At 45.4% G+C, this 14,216-nt stretch overlaps 1 protein-coding gene across 11 annotated transcripts in view; it reads right to left on the reverse strand.

The window, feature by feature from the left end:
- sirt3 (sirtuin 3) overlaps positions 1–14,216 on the reverse strand; it is a 78,677-nt gene that overhangs the window by 48,362 nt on the left and 16,099 nt on the right. For all 11 annotated transcript variants that reach the window (XM_073049993.1, XM_073049990.1, XM_073049991.1 and 8 more), the window contains one exon: positions 13,934–14,119. In XM_073049993.1, the coding sequence (XP_072906094.1) occupies positions 13,934–14,119 (186 nt within the window). The remainder of the gene's footprint in view (positions 1–13,933; positions 14,120–14,216) is intronic.

Here is a 14,216-nt window from a genome sequence, read left to right on the forward strand (position 1 = left end):
ACTTGTAGAATGCCTTGGGGTTTTTCTTAATCCTGTCCGCCAAGGCCTTCTCATGGTCCCTTCTGGCTCTCCTAATTTCTTTCTTAAGCTCCTTCCTGCTAGCCTTATAATCTTCCAAATCTTTATCATTACCTAGTTTTCTGAACCTTTCATAAGCTCTTCTTTTCTTCTTGACTAGATTTACACCACGGTTCGTGTACCCTACCATCCTTTCCGTCTCATTGGAACATACCTATACAGAACCCCATGCAAATATATCCTGAACATTTGTCACATTTCTTCTATACCTTTCCCTGAGAACATCTGTTCCCAATTTATGCTTCCAAGTTCCTGCCTGATAGCCTCATATTTCCCCTTACTCCAATTAAATGCTTTCCTAACTCGTCTGTTCCTATCCCTCTCCAACGCTATGGTAAAGGAGATAGAATTGTGATCACTATCTCCAAAATGCTCTCTCACTGAGAGATCTGACACCTGACCAGGCTCATTTCCCAATACCAGATAAAGTGCAGCCTCTCCTCTTGTAGGCTTATCTACATATTGTGCCAAGAGACTTTCTTGAACACACCTAACTCCACTTCACTCTAGGAACATGCCAATTGATATTTGGGAAATTAAAATCTCCTACCACGACAACTCTGTTATTATTACACCTTTCCAGAATCTGTCTCCCTATCTGCTCCTTGATGCCCTGTTGCTTTTGGGAGGTCTATAAAAAACACCCAGTAGAGTTATTGACCCCTTCCTGTTCCTAACTTCCACCTTGTTTAAGATAAGTTTGGATAGGTACTTGGATGGTAGGGGTTGGAGAGCTATGGTCCCAGTGCAGGTTGATAGGACTGGGCAGTTTAAATGTTTTGGCAAGGACATGATAGGCCAAATGGCCTGTTTCTGTGCTGTACTTTTCTATGATGCTATAACACTATGACTCATCACACATACCAGGAGTCAGGCTCACAGTAAGTCTCCCTTTACAATATCCCATCACACACACCTGCAGTCAGACACAGAGCAAGGCTCCCTCTGCACCATTCCATTACACACTCACAGAGTAAGTCTCCTTCCGCATTGTCCAATCACACACTTCTGGGGTCAGTCACAGAGTAAGGCTCCCTCAACACATTCCATAAGATATAGGAGCAGAATTAGGCCATTTCGCACACCAAGTCTATTCCAAAATTCAATCATGAATTTCAATCTGTTACTTTTAGATAGATAGATAGATAGATAGATACTTTATTCATCCCCATGGGGAAATTCAACTTTTTTTCCAATGTCCCATACACCTGTTGTAGCAAAACTAATTACATACAATACTTAACTCAGTTAAAAATATGATATGCATCTAAATCACTATCTCAAAAAGCATTAATAATAGCTTTTAAAAAGTTCTTAAGTCCTGGCGGTTGAATTGTAAAGCCTAATGGCATTGGGGAGAATTGACCTCTTCATTCTGTCTGAGGAGCATTGCATCGATAGTAACCTGTCGCTGAAACTGCTTCTCTGTCTCTGGATGGTGCTATGTAGAGGATGTTCAGAGTTTTCCATAATTGACCGTAGCCTACTCAGCGCCCTTCGCTCAGCTACCGATGTTAAACTCTCCAGTACTTTGCCCACGACAGAGCCCGCCTTCCTTACCAGCTTATTAAGACGTGAGGCGTCCCTCTTCTTAATGCTTCCTCCCCAACACGCCACCACAAAGAAGAGGGCGCTCTCCACAACTGACCTATAGAACATCTTCAGCATCTCACTACAGACATTGAATGACGCCAACCTTCTAAGGAAGTACAGTCGACTCTGTGCCTTCCTGCACAAGGCATCTGTGTTGGCAGTCCAGTCTAGCTTCTCGTCTAACTGTACTCCTAGATACTTGTAGGTCTTAACCCGCTCCACACATTCTTCATTAATGATCACTGGCTCCATATGAGGCCTAGATCTCCTAAAGTCCACCACCATCTCCTTGGCCCCACTGCCCGGTCTTCTCCCCATGAACCTTTGGTTCCGTGACCAATCTAGTGCTCATCAAGCTCTGCCTAAATACACCCAACATCTTGGCCTTCCACAGCTGCCTGTGGTAATGAATTCCACAAATTCACCACCCTCTGGCTCAAGAAATTTCTCCATATCTCTGTGATAAATGGGCTCCCCTCTATCTTGAGGCTGTGCCCGCTTGTTCAAGACTTCCCTTCCATGAGAAACATCCTTTTCATATCTACTCTGTCTAGGATTTACAACACTCAAAAAGTTTCAATGAGATCCCCCCTCATCCTTCTAAATTCCAGTGAGTACAGACTCAGAGCTATCAAATGTTCCTTGTACAACCTTTTCATTCCCAGAATCATCCCTGTCAACCTCTTCTGAACCCTCTCCAATGCCAGTATATCTTTTCTCAGATGAGGAGCCTAAAACTGTTCACAAAGCTCAAGGCAAGGCCTCACCAGTGCCTTATAAAGCCTCAGCATCACATCTCTGCTCTTGTATTGGATGAAATGAGAGGAGAGGACCTCAATAAAATCACTGTCACTAAAGAAATAGTGATGAGAAAACTAAAGGGCCTGATGGTAGATGAGTCCCCTGGTCCTGATGGGATGCATCCCAGAGTGCTGAGGGAATTGCAGAGGTTATAATAGAATCGTTGGTAATCATTTATCAAAACTCTCTAGACTCTGGGTAGGTCCCGACGGATTGGAAGACAGCAAATGTCACGCCACTTTTTTAAAAAGGACGGTCAACTATAGGCCAGTTAGCTTAACATCTGTAGTCAGGAAAATGCTTGAAGCTGTCATTAAGGAAGAAATAGCAAAACATTTAGAAAGGAGTGGTTCCGTTAGACAGACACAGCATGGATACAGAAAGGGCAGGTCCTGCTTGACAAACTTACTGGAGTCCTTTGAGCACAGCGGATAGAGGGGAACAGGTGGGTGTCGTATACTTGGATTTCCAGAAGGCGTTTGATAAGGTGCCGCACTTATAAATAAGATACAGGTGCATGGAGTTGGAGGGAGTGTATTGGCTTGGATAGTGGATTGGTTAACCAATAGAAGGCAGAGAGTTGGTATAAATGGTTGTTTCTCCGGTTGGCAGTCGGTGGTGAGTGGGGTGTCACAGGAGTCGGTGCTGGACCCGCAGCTGTTTACCGTTTACATGGATGATTTGGAAAAGGGAACTGAGTGTAGCATAGCAAAATTTGCTGATGATGCTAAACTGAGTGGAAAAGCAAATTGTACAGAGGATGTGGAGAGTCTGCAGAGGGATATAGATAGGTTAAGTGAGTGGGCCAAGGTCTGGCAGATGGAATACAACGTTGGTAAATGCGAGATCATCCACTTTGGAAGGAATAATAGAAGAGCAGATTATTATTTAAATGGTGAAAGATTGCAGCATGTTGTTGTGCAGAGGGACTTGGGAGTGCTTGTTCATGAATCGCAAAAAGTTGGCTTGCAGGTACAACAGGTTATTAGGAAGGCAAATGGAATGTTGGCCTTCAATGCTAGAGGGATTGAATTCAAGAGCAGGGAGGTCATGCTGCAACTATACAGGGTACTGGTGAGGCTGCACCTGGAGTACTGTGTGCAGTTCTGGTCTCCATACTTGAGGAAGGATATACTGGGTTTGGAGGCAGTGCAGAGGAGGTTCACCAGGTTGATTCTAGGGATGAAAGGGTTAACCTATAAGGGGAGATTGAGTTGCCTAGGACTATACTCTCTGGAATTCAGAAGAATGAGAGGGGATCTTATAGAAACATACAAAATTTTGAAAGGGATAGATAAGATAGAAGTAGGAAAGTTGTTTCCATTGGTAGGTGAGACCAGAACTTGGGGACATTGCCTCAAGATTCAGGGGAGAAGATTTAGGACGGAGATGAGCAGTTTTTCCCAGAGAGTGGTGAATCTGTGGAATTCTCTGCCAGGGAAGCAATTGAGGCTTCTTCACTAAATATACTTAAGATATAGTTAGATAGGGTTTTACATAGTAAGGAAATTAAGGGTTATGGGGAAAAAGCAAGTAGATGGAGCTGAGTTTACGGACAGATCAGTCATGATTTTATTAAATGGCGGGGCTGTTTCGATGGGCTGGATGGCCTGCTCCTGGTCCTATTTCTTATGTTCTTTTTCCAGACCTCTTGAAATGAATGCCAACATTGAATTTGCCTTCCTCATCACTGACTCCACCTGCAAGTACTCCTTTAGGGTGTTCTACTCAAGGACTCCCAAGCCCCTTTGCGTCTCAAGATTTTGGATTTTCTTCCCATTTAGAAAATAGTCTGCACATTTATTACTTTATGGAAGTGTATGACCATGCATTTTCCAACAATGTATTTAATTTATCACTTTCTGGCCCATTCTCCATATCTGTCCAAGTCCTTCTACAGCCTACCTGTTTCCTCAACACTACCTGCTTCTCTATCAATCTTGGTATCATCTGCAAATTCAGCAACAAAGCCATATATTCCATCATCTAAATCACTGATAAACATAATCTAAAACATTGATATACAGCATAAAAAGAAGTGGTCCCAACACCAACCCCTATGGAACAGCACTTGTCACTGGCAACCAAACAGAAAAAGATCCTTTTATTCCCACTCACTGTCTCCTACTAATCAGCCAATACTCTAATTATGCCAGCAATTTTCCTGTAATACCCAACTTGGAAAGCAGTCTCATGTGTGGCACCTTGTCAAAGGCCTTCTGAAATACACAACATCCATACATTCCCTTTATCTATCCTACTTTTAATCTCCAAAAAGAATTCCAACACGTTCATCAGACAAGATTTTCCCTTAAGGAAACCATGCTGACTTTATCCTATCTTGTCCTGCGTCACCAAGTACTCCATAAAAACATCTCCCCAACCACTGAGGTATGGCTAACTAGTCTGTAATTTCCTTTCTGCTGCTTTCCTCCTTTCTTAAAGACACCAAATACTCAATAACCTCACCTTTAACAATCGACTCCAACATCTTCCCAACCACTGAGGTCAGGCTAACTGGTCAATAATTTCCTTTCTGTTGCCTTCCTCCTTTCTTCAAGAGTGGAGTGACATTTACAATTTTTCAGTCCTCTGGCATGATGCCAGAGTCCAATGATTTTTGAAAGATCATTACTAATGCCTCCACAATCTCTACTGCTACCTCTTTCAAAGCCCCAGAGTGCAGTTCATCTGGTCTGGGTGACATATGTACCCTGAAGTCTTTCAGCTTTTGAGCACCTTCTCCCTTGTAATAGTAAATGCACTCACTCCTCTTCCCTCACACCCTTCAACATCTGATGTACTACAAGTGTCTTCCACAGTGAAGACTGAAGCAAAATAGTCATTTACTTCATCTGCCATCTCCTTGTCTCCTGTTATTATTTCTCCTGCCTCATTTTCTAGTGGTCCTACATCCACTTTCACCTCCCATTTATTTTTTACTTAGGTAAGAAGCTTTTAATATCCACTTTCATATTTCATCTTTTCCATCCAAATGATTCTTTTAGTTGCTCTCTGTAGGGTTTTAAAAGCTTCTCAATCCTGTGTCTTACCACTAATTTTTGCTTTGTTGTATGCCCCCTCTTTTGCTTTTACATCAGCTTTGACTTACACACTTGTACTATTTTGACATTTGAGTATTTTTTTGTTTTTGGAATACACCTGCACCTTCCTCATTTTTTTCCAGAAACTCACACCATTGCTCCTCTGCTGTCATCCCTGCTAGCTGCTCCTTCCAATTTACTTTAGGCAACTCCTCTCTCATACCACTGTAATTTCCTTTACTTCACTAAATACTGCTATGTCAGACTTTACTTCCTCTTTATTAAATTTCAAGTTGAACTCAATCATATAGTGATCACTGCTTCCTAAGGGTTCCTTTACTCTAAGCTCCCTTATCGCTGCCAGTTCATTATATAACATCCAATACAGTATAGCTGATCTCCTAGAAGGCTCAATGACAAACTGTTCTAAAAAGCCATCTCGTAGGCATTCAACAAACTCACTCTCTTGAGATCTATTTCCAGCCTGATTTCCCCAATTGACCTGCATATTTAAATCTCACATTACTATCATTAACATTGCCCTTTTGACACGTCTCTTCTATTTCCCACTGTATCTGTGGTTGACATCCCAGCTACTGTTGAGAAGCCTGAATATAACTGCGATCATGGTCATTTTATCCTTGCAGTGTCTAAACTCAACCACAAGGATTCAACATCTGATTCTGTGTCACATCTTTCTGCTGATTTCATGCCATTCGTTACCAGCAGAGCCATGCCACTCACTTTGCCTACCTTCCTAACCCTCCAATACAACATGTAAACTTGGACATTCTGCTCCCAACTACAACCATCCTATAAAATACAACAATATAGACTGAATCTCCATCTACACCATCCCATCACACACTCCCAGGTTCAAACACAGAGTCATGCACTCTGCTGGGATATACAGTCCAGAGTCCTAAGACTATAAGACACAGGAACAGAATTAGACCATTCAGCCCATTGAATCTGCTCTGCCATTCCATCATGGCTGAATCCAGATCCCATTAAACTGCATGCACCTGCCTGCTCGCCATATCCTTTGATGCCCTGGCAGATCAGGAAACTATCAACTCCGACTTAAATATACCTACTGACTTCACCTCCACCGCAGTCTGTGGCAGAGCATTCCACAGATTCACTACTCTCTTGTTGAAAAAATTTCCTCCTCACCTCTTTTCTAAAGGGTCGCCCCTCAATTATGAGGCTGTGCCCTCTAGTTCTGGATACCCCCACTGTACGAAACGTCTTCGCCACATCCATCCTACCTAGTCCTTTCAATATTTGGTTGGTTGCAATGAGTTTCCCCTGCATTCTTCTAAATTCCAGTGAGTAGAGGCCCAAAGCTGCCAAACACTCCTTGCATGCTAACTCCTTCATTCCCTGAATCATGCTCGTGAACCTCTTCTGGACTCCTTCCAATGAAAATACATTCTTTCTGAGATATGGGTCCAAAACTATTGACAACACTCCAAGTGTAGCCTCACTAGTGTTTTTTAAATTCTCAGGATTATCTCCTTGTTTTTATATTCTATTGCCTTTGAAATAAATGCCATCATTGCATTTGCCTTCTTCACCACAGACTCAACCTGTAAATTAACCTTCAGAGAATTTTGCATGAAGACTCCCAAGTCCCTCTGACATTTGAACTTTCTCCCCATTTAGATAATAGTCCACATTATTGTTCCTTTTACCATGTAACCCTCAGGTTCTGTCCGCTGCATAAGTCTAGGGAAGACGATCGCTGGCCCTGCCAAATGAGTGAGATTGAGCTGCAGGTCCACCCAAAACCCCGTTTGTGTGGATGCTGCGTGATTTACCCTGTTACAAATCAGTACCGCGAAGTAACAGACAGTACACCACATATACGGTAATTAAACAATTTAGCTTTATAATTCTTAATTTGACTACAGGGTTAGTGAAGAAAACGTAACAAAAGAAAAGGGCCCATCTTAATGAAACAGTCTAATGTGCACACGTTGGAGCTCTCGGTTTCTCCGTCGTCGATCCTCCTCTGATCCCCCCCCCCCCCCCCCCACCTCCGGCCTTTGTCAGATCATGGCCGCGCTCCGGCATCTTTTCTCTTCATCTCCCACCGAACAGAAGACCCAGATCACCCTGGGGTCAGGCATATGGCACAGAAACACCCTCCTGTCCTTGGACAGCTCACAATCCAAAGCACCCGTGATCTCGAACCATAACCCAAGCGCTGCTTCTACAGAAAGACCATTACATTAGCAGTGAAACCTCTTCCAAGATGTTACAACCAAAATGCATCATCATACATTTCCCAACACTGTATTTCATCTGCCACTTTTTTATCCATTCTTCCAATTTGTCTAAGTCCTTCTGAAATCACATTGCTTCCTCAGCACTACCTACCCCTCCACCTGTATCATCCGCAAACTTTGCCACAAAGCCATCGACAAACAATGTATAAAGCAGCAGTCCCAGCACTGACCCCCAAGGAACAGCACTAGTCACTAGCAGCCAACCAGAAAAGGCCCCCTTTACTCCCACTCGTTGCCTCCTGCCTGTCATCTATTCCTCTATCTGTGCCAGTATCCTTCCTGTAATGCCAAAGGATTTTATCATGTTAAGCAGCTTCATGTGTGGCACCTTAATAAACATCTTCTGAAAATCCAAGTCAAACAGACAGTGAAACTCCTTCAATATCGTCCTGTCACACACTCCTGGGGACAGACACAGAATGAAGCTCCCTCCAGACTATCCCATCACACATCCTCATGGTCCAGACAGAATGAAGCTCCCACTACATCACAGACCAGGGGTCCAATCACAGAGAGGCTCCCTCCACACCATCACAATCACACACATGGTCAGACACAGAGTGAGGCTCCTTCTACATTACCCCATCACAAATGCCCGGGGTCAGACACAGAGTGAAGCTCTTTCTACATTGCCCCATCACACAGTCCTATGGTTAGACACAGAGTGAGGTTCCTTGCAGGTAGGTTTGCTAGCATGGTTTGGGAGCCTTTAAACTAATTTACAAAGGGGATGGGACTCGGAGTGATAGAGCAGTGGAAGCAGTGCATGAAGTAAAGCCAGATCTAACATACAGAGAGGCTTTGAGGAAAGAGAAGCAGAATAAAGGGTGCAAAGGTAGTAAGGTAGAAAGGCTAAAGTGCGTGTACTTCAATGCAAGAAGCATCAGGAACAAAGGTGATGAACTGAGCGCTTGGATACATACATGGAATTATGATGTAGTGGCCATTACAGAGACTTGGCTGGCACCAGGGCAGGAATGGATTCTCAATATTCCTGGATTTCAGTGCTTTAAAAGGGATAGAGGGGGGAAAAGGGGAGGAGGTGTGTCATTACTGGTCAGGGATACTACTACAGCTACGGAAAGGATGGGTAATGTAGCAGGATCCTCTTTTGAGTCAGTATGGGTGTAAGTCAGGAACAGGAAAGCAGCAGTTACTCTACTGGGGGTATTCTATAGCACTCTGGTAGCAGCAGGGATACCGAGGAGCAGATTGGGAGGCAGATTTTGGAAAGGTGCAAAAATAACAGGATTGTTATCATGGGTGACTTTAACTTCCCTAATATTGATTGGGACCTGATCAGTTCCAAGGGTTTTGACGGGGCAGAGTTTGTTAAATTTGTCCAGGATGGATTCCTGTCACAGTATGATGACAGTCTGACTAGGGGGAATGCAATATTAGATCTAGTATTAGGTAATGAATCAGGTCAGGTCACAGATCTCTCAGTGGGTGAGCATCTGGGGGACAGTGATCACTGCTCCCTGGCTTTTAGCATTATCATAGAAAAGGATAGAATCAGAGAGGACAGGAAAATTTTTAATTTGGGAAGGGCAAATTATGAGGTTATAAGGCTAGAACTTGGGAGTGTGAATTGGGATGATGTTTTTACAGGGAAATATACTATGGACATGTGGTCGATGTTTAGGGATATCTTGTAGGATGTTAGCGATAAATTTCCGGTGAGGAAGATAAAGAATGGTAGGGTGAAGGAACCATGGGTGACAAGTGAGGTGGAAAATCTAGACAGGTGAAAGAAGGCAACATACATGAGGTTTAGGAAGCGAGGATCAGATGGGTCTATTGAGGAATATAGGGTAGCAAGAAAGCAGCTTAAGAAAGGGCTGAGAAGAGCAAGAAGGGGGCATGAGAAGGCCTTGGCAAGTAGAGTAAAGGAAAACACCAAGGCATTCTTCAATTATGTGAAGAACAAAAGGATGACAGGAGTGAAGGTAGGATTGATTCGCGATAAAGGTGGGAAGATGTGCCTGGAGGCTGTGGAAGTGAGTGAGGTTCTCAATGAATACTTCTAGATATTCACCAATGAGAGGGAACTTGATGACGGTGAGGACAATATGAGCAAGGTTGATGTTCTGGAGCATGTTGATATTAAGAGAGAGAAGGTGTTAAAATACATTAGGACAGATAAGTCCCTGGGGCCTGACGTAATATTCCCCAGGCTGCTCCACAAGGCGAAGGAAGAGATTGCTGAGCCTCTGGCTAGGATCTTTATTTTCTCGTTGTCCACGGAAATGGTACCAAAGGATTGGAGGGAGGCAAATGTTGTCCCTTTGTTCAAAAAAGGTAGTAGGGAAAGTCCAGGTAATTATAGACCAGTGAGCCTAATGTCTGTGGTGGGAAAGCTGTTGGAAAAGATTCTTAGAGATTGGATCTATAGGCATTTAGAGAATCATGGTCTGATCAGGGACAGTCAGCATGGCTTTGTGAAGGGCAGATCATGTCTAATAAGCCTGATAGAGTTCTTTGAGGAGGTGACCAGGCATATAGATGAGGGTAGTGCAGTGGATGTGATCTACACGGATTTTAGTAAGGCATTTGACAAGGTTCCGTACAGTAGGCTTATTCAGAAAGTCAGAAGGCATGGGATCCAGGGAAGTTTGGCCAGGTGGATTCAGAATTGGCTTGCCTGCAGAAGGCAGAGGGTTGTGGTGGAGGGAGTACACTCAGATTGGAGGGTTGTGACTAGCGGTGTCCCCCAAGGATTGGTTCTGGGACCTCTACTTTTCGTGATTTTTATTAAAGACCTGGATGTGGGGGTAGAAGGGTGGGTTGGCAAGTTTGCAGATGACACGAAGGTTGGTGGAGTTGTGGATAGTATAGAGGATTGCCGAGGATTGCAGAGAGACATTGATAGGATACAGAAGTGGGCTGAGAAGTGGCAGATGGAGTTCAACCCAGAGAAGTGTGAGGTGGTACACTTTGGAAGGACAAACTCCAAGGCAGAGTACAAAGTAAATGGCAGGATACTTGGTAGTGTGGAGGAGCAGAGGAATCTGGGGGTACATGTCCACAGATCCCTGAAAGTTGCCTCACAGGTAGGGTAGTTAAGAAAATTTGGAGTACTGTGTCCATTTCTGGTCACCTCACTATAGGAAGGATGTGGAAGAATTGGAAAAGGTACAGAGGAGATTTACCAGGATGCTGCCTGGTTTAGAGAGTATGCATTATGATCAGAGATTAAGGGAGCTAGGGCTTTACTCTTTGGAGAGAAGGAGGATGAGAGGAGACATGATAGAGGTATACAAGATATTAAGAGGAATAGATAGAGTGGACAGCCAGCGCCTCTTCCCCAGGGTACCACTGCTCAGTACAAGAGGACATGGCTTTAAGGTAAGGGGTGGGAAGTTCAAGGGGGATATTAGAGGATAGTTTTTTTACTCAGAGAGTGGTTGGTGCGTGGAATGCACTGCCTGAGTCAGTGGTGAAGGCAGATACACTAGCGAAATTTAAGAGACTACTAGACAGGTATATGGAGGAATTTAAGGTGGGGGTGTTATATGGGAGGCAGGGTTTACGGGTCGGCACAACATTGTGGGCCGAAGGGCCTGTAATGTGCTGTACTATTCTATGTTCCTTCTACATTGCTCCATCATATATTTCTGGGGTCAGACATAGAGTGAAGCTCCTTCCACATTGCCCCATTCCGGGGTCAGACAGAGTGAGGCTTTCTCTACATTAACCCATCACACACTCCCATGGTCAGACTCTACACCTTCAAGCCCCTCCACACCATCCCATCACACGTCCCCGGGGTCTAACACAGAATGTGGCTCCCTCTACACAATCCCACCTCACACGCCTTGGGTCAGAAGTGCCCCCACCACACCGTCCCACCACACTTTCCGGGGTCACACATAGAGTGAGGCTCCCTCTGCACTGTCCCAACGCAGACTCTAGAGTCAAACATACATCTTTCTATCACACACACTTGAGGATCACACACCCTTGAGGTCTAGACCGACTGAAGCTGCCTCTACGCCATTCCACCACATGTTCCCGTGGTCAGAGACAGAGTGAAATCCCTCTACACCACCCATCACACACTCTAGGGTTAGACAGAGAGAAGCTTCCTCCACACCATCACAATTACACAAACTTGGCATCAGAGACAGAACGTGGCTCTATACTACTGAGGTCAGACATAGTGTGAAGCTCCCATGCATCAACCCATCACACACTCACAGAATCTGACAAAGAAGGAGGAGGCCCTTCACCTACCATCACGATTCCTGGTGTCAAACAGAGTGAAACTCCCTGCACACCATCACATTGCACTGTCCCACGGTCAGACACATAAAGTGTAGCTCCCTCTACACCATGCGTCCCACCAATCCCGTGGTCAGACACAAAATGAAACTCCCTCTGCACCGTCCCATCACATATTCCTGGGGTTAGACACAGAGTGAAATTTCTTCTGATTGTGAACTTCAGAAAGGATAAGATGAGGGAACAGGAACCAGTCCTCAGAGGGATCAGAAGTGGAGAGAGTGAGCAGTTTCAAGTTCCGAGGTATCAATACCTCTGAGGATCTAACCTGGTTCCAACATATCGATGCAGCTATAAAGAAGGCAAATCTGTGGCTATATTTTATTAGGAATTTGAGGAGATTTGGTTTGTCACCTAAAACATCACAAATAGGCTGTGGAGAGCACTCTGACTGGCTACCTCACTGTTTTGTATGGGGGAGGGGACTGCTACACAGGTTCGAGAGTGGTAAAGTTAATCAGCTCCATCGTGGGCACAAGCCTCTGTCGTATCTAAAACATCTTCAAGGAGCGGTGCCTCAGAAAGGCAGCGTCCATCATCAAGGACTGCCAAAACTCAGGACATGCCCCCTTCTGATTGCTACCATCAGGAAGGAAGTACAGTACTGAAGCTTGAACACATGTACTCGATGATTCAGAAACAGCTTCTTCCTCCCGGGGGAGGGGGTGGTGAGATGTGTAGAGAAAGTGGGGTGGAGAAGTGGGAGAAGGAAGTGGAGGGGAAGAGATGTGGGAGGGAAAAGGGGGTGGAGCAGAGGCGGAAGGGAGAAGAGAGGGGAAGATGGGATGGGGAGGGGGAGGGGGATGGGGAGGGGGAGGGTAAGGGGAAGGTTGACAAGGGAGGAGGGGCAAGGGAGGAGGGGAAGGGGAGGGGAAGCTGGGGGTGAGGGGAAGCTGGAGGGTTAGGGGGAGCCGAGGAGTTTGAGAGGATGAAGAGGAAGAAGGGTGAGGGGAAGAAGGAAGGGGCGGGTAGGGGAAGATTGACGAGGGAGGAGGGGAAGTGGGAGAGGGGAAGGGGAGGAGAAGAGGGGGGTGAGGGGAAGAGATGAGGTGAGGGGGAGCTGGGGGGATGAGGGGAAGAGGTTGTGAGGGGAAGCTGGTTGGGTGAGGGGAAGGGGGCTGAGGACAAAGGGGTGAAAGGAAGAGGGTGGTGAAGGGAAGAGGGGGTGAGGGGAAGGGGTGGAGGGAAGGTTGGAAGTGGGGGAATGGGGAAGGGAGGTGGAGGAAGGGGAAGGGGAAGGGAGGAAGGGGAAGGGGAAGGCAGAAAGGGGAAGGGAAAATGATGGAAAGGGAGAGAGGGGGAGAGGGGAAGAGGGGAGATGGGAAAGGGAAGTGAAGGAGTAGGTAGGAAGGGGTAAGGGTGGAAGGATGGGTGGTGGGAGAGATGGAGGAGAGGAGCGAGGAGTAGTGGATGGAGAGGGGTTGGCTGTTACAGGAAGTCTGAGAAATGGACATTCGCGTCTTCAGTTTGGAGTCTACCCGGACAGAATACAAGGTGTTGCTCCTCAAGCCTGAAAGTGGCTTCATTGTATCATTAATACAAAATTATAGAAAAACATATTTTTACTATGTTCATCATGCACTGTTGCTGCAAAGTTAACAAAATTCATGACATATGCTGGTGATATTAAATCTGATTCAGATCGTGATTTCAACACTGTCCCAACACACATTCCAAGTCTGGCATGGCACAGATTAGACACAAGCCCCCTCGTTTCTCTGCTGTCACACACTCTGAGACAGGCAGTAACATTCAGTGCCTGTCCATGATTATCCAGCTTGGGCCAGTGTCTGATTTCACTGGCTAATATCTCATCAGTCACGCAGTTGGCTTGTTTACCTGAAGTCGGGGATTCCACTGGGCGTACTGATCCCTGCACCAGACATCACCACGACCTTACTGCACCTCCCGCTCAGAATGAGACTTGCTATGTCCCGCAGCGATTGCATCTTTTCATCACTGCCCTTCCCTCTGAAGATGGACCGGACTGGAGGACAGATGCACCAAGAGCTCACACAGTGGTCTCTGTAGTGAGACAGAACATCCAGTTATTGGCAATGCAGGATGAAACAAGGCTGGGTCTTGGCTGGTGGTGTAGACTTGGAATTAAAGGCAGCAGAGA

The sequence above is a fragment of the Hemitrygon akajei genome, chromosome 6 (genome assembly GCF_048418815.1).
Source record: "Hemitrygon akajei chromosome 6, sHemAka1.3, whole genome shotgun sequence".
NCBI classification, from domain to species: Eukaryota; Metazoa; Chordata; class Chondrichthyes; order Myliobatiformes; family Dasyatidae; genus Hemitrygon; species Hemitrygon akajei.